The sequence below is a fragment of the Poecilia formosa genome, unplaced genomic scaffold (assembly GCF_000485575.1).
Source record: "Poecilia formosa unplaced genomic scaffold, Poecilia_formosa-5.1.2 Scaffold118, whole genome shotgun sequence".
NCBI classification, from domain to species: Eukaryota; Metazoa; Chordata; class Actinopteri; order Cyprinodontiformes; family Poeciliidae; genus Poecilia; species Poecilia formosa.
In genome coordinates, this window is record NW_006800057.1 from 1,393,731 (window position 1) to 1,395,222 (window position 1,492).

Here is a 1,492-nt window from a genome sequence, read left to right on the forward strand (position 1 = left end):
GCACTCTGCACTCTTTTGGTTGAATGCAGTTTTTATTTCCACTTTGGTCTTATGTTGTGTTTATTTTACTTTTTTTTATTCCAGTGCATTTTTTGTTAACGGAGACTGAGAATCCTTTTTTTGTTTTGTTTTTGGTTGTTTTGTTTACCAGTTCCAGTGTTAAGTATCCTTTTGAAAATAAAGTGTCTCTATTTTTGGCAGGATATCTCTTGCATTATTATGTCATTACCATTGCATCAGTTTAAAATGGTCTTCAAACAATATTATTGTTTATCGCAATAATTTTTGAGACAATCGCTTGGCAAAATTTGTTATCATGACAGGCCTGTCTTCGGTTAGACACAGGACTATCAAGAGTCTTTGGAATCAAGTTTGCTAAACGTTTTCAAAGTTAGCAAAAGGGCTAGAGTGGAAAGCTAAAAATTAGCTCCACTATTAGCATTAGTGGAACTAATAATAAACAGAAGTGTGCTTACCACTGATAATGAGCAACCTGTGTGAACTTGTTCAGTCTGGCGTGTGTGATTTTCTGTGATATGTTGAACTTTAGGTATCATGGCCGGTTCAAACCGCTCCGGTGACCTGAAGGACGCCCAGAAATCCATCCCTATTGGAACCATCCTAGCCATCGCCACCACTTCCTTTATCTGTATCCTTTCAACTGACACTGCTGCAAAGATGACAAAATTACACTCAGAGACATGTGGAGAAAATGGTTAGCACCAAAGTTAGATCATTAGAAAAAAAGTTTTTTTTTTTCCTCAATGATCCTAATCACAGGTCACACAGCTGTCAGGTAGAATGTTTTTCTTGAATCTGTGTGAAGCTTTGCTGGTCCGTTGTGTTTATTTGCCTGAACTGTTCCTGCCAGACGTCTCCGGTGTGATTCTCTTTGGTGCCTGTATCGAAGGAGTCCTTCTTCGAGACAAGTGAGGGTTTAAACTGTCCAACCCTTTGTTTAGGGAAGAAAATACGTACTGGAAAAATTTAGTTGATTAGTTCTTATGATAATCTCTATCATTAATTGCTCCACAGAAATGAGGTGAGTCATAAAAACTGAAGTATGTTTTTTTTTTCTTTCTTTTAAAGCCAGTTTTTAGCTGTTGAGGTTTTAGTTTATTTCTCAAATGAATCCAGATAAAATCATAGGAACAAACATTACAGTTAGAATACCTCGCTTGTTTATTGTTGCAGGTTTGGAGATTCAGTGAAAGGGAACCTCGTTATTGGCACCCTGTCCTGGCCGTCTCCCTGGGTGATCGTGATCGGCTCGTTCTTCTCCTGCTGCGGAGCGGGTCTGCAGAGCTTGACAGGCGCTCCTCGACTCCTGCAGGCTATTGCAAGAGATGGCATCGTCCCTTTCCTGCAGGTTGGACACAAACATCAATCCAGTCGGAGCAGTCTTTATTTCAGTTTGGATTGGCATCAACACCAGGCTGTGTGTGTGTGTGTGTGTGTGTGTGTGTGTGTGTGTGTGTGTGTGTGTGTGTGT

The 1,492-nt window shown here is 40.1% G+C and overlaps 1 protein-coding gene across 6 annotated transcripts in view; it reads left to right on the forward strand.

Annotated features, from left to right (window-relative positions):
- The window catches only part of slc12a7b (solute carrier family 12 member 7b), a 61,753-nt gene that overhangs the window by 46,163 nt on the left and 14,098 nt on the right, over positions 1 to 1,492 (forward strand). For all 6 annotated transcript variants that reach the window (XM_007560666.2, XM_007560667.2, XM_007560669.2 and 3 more), the window contains exons 10-12: positions 551 to 649; positions 872 to 929; positions 1,195 to 1,369. In XM_007560666.2, the coding sequence (XP_007560728.1) occupies positions 551 to 649; positions 872 to 929; positions 1,195 to 1,369 (332 nt within the window). The remainder of the gene's footprint in view (positions 1 to 550; positions 650 to 871; positions 930 to 1,194; positions 1,370 to 1,492) is intronic.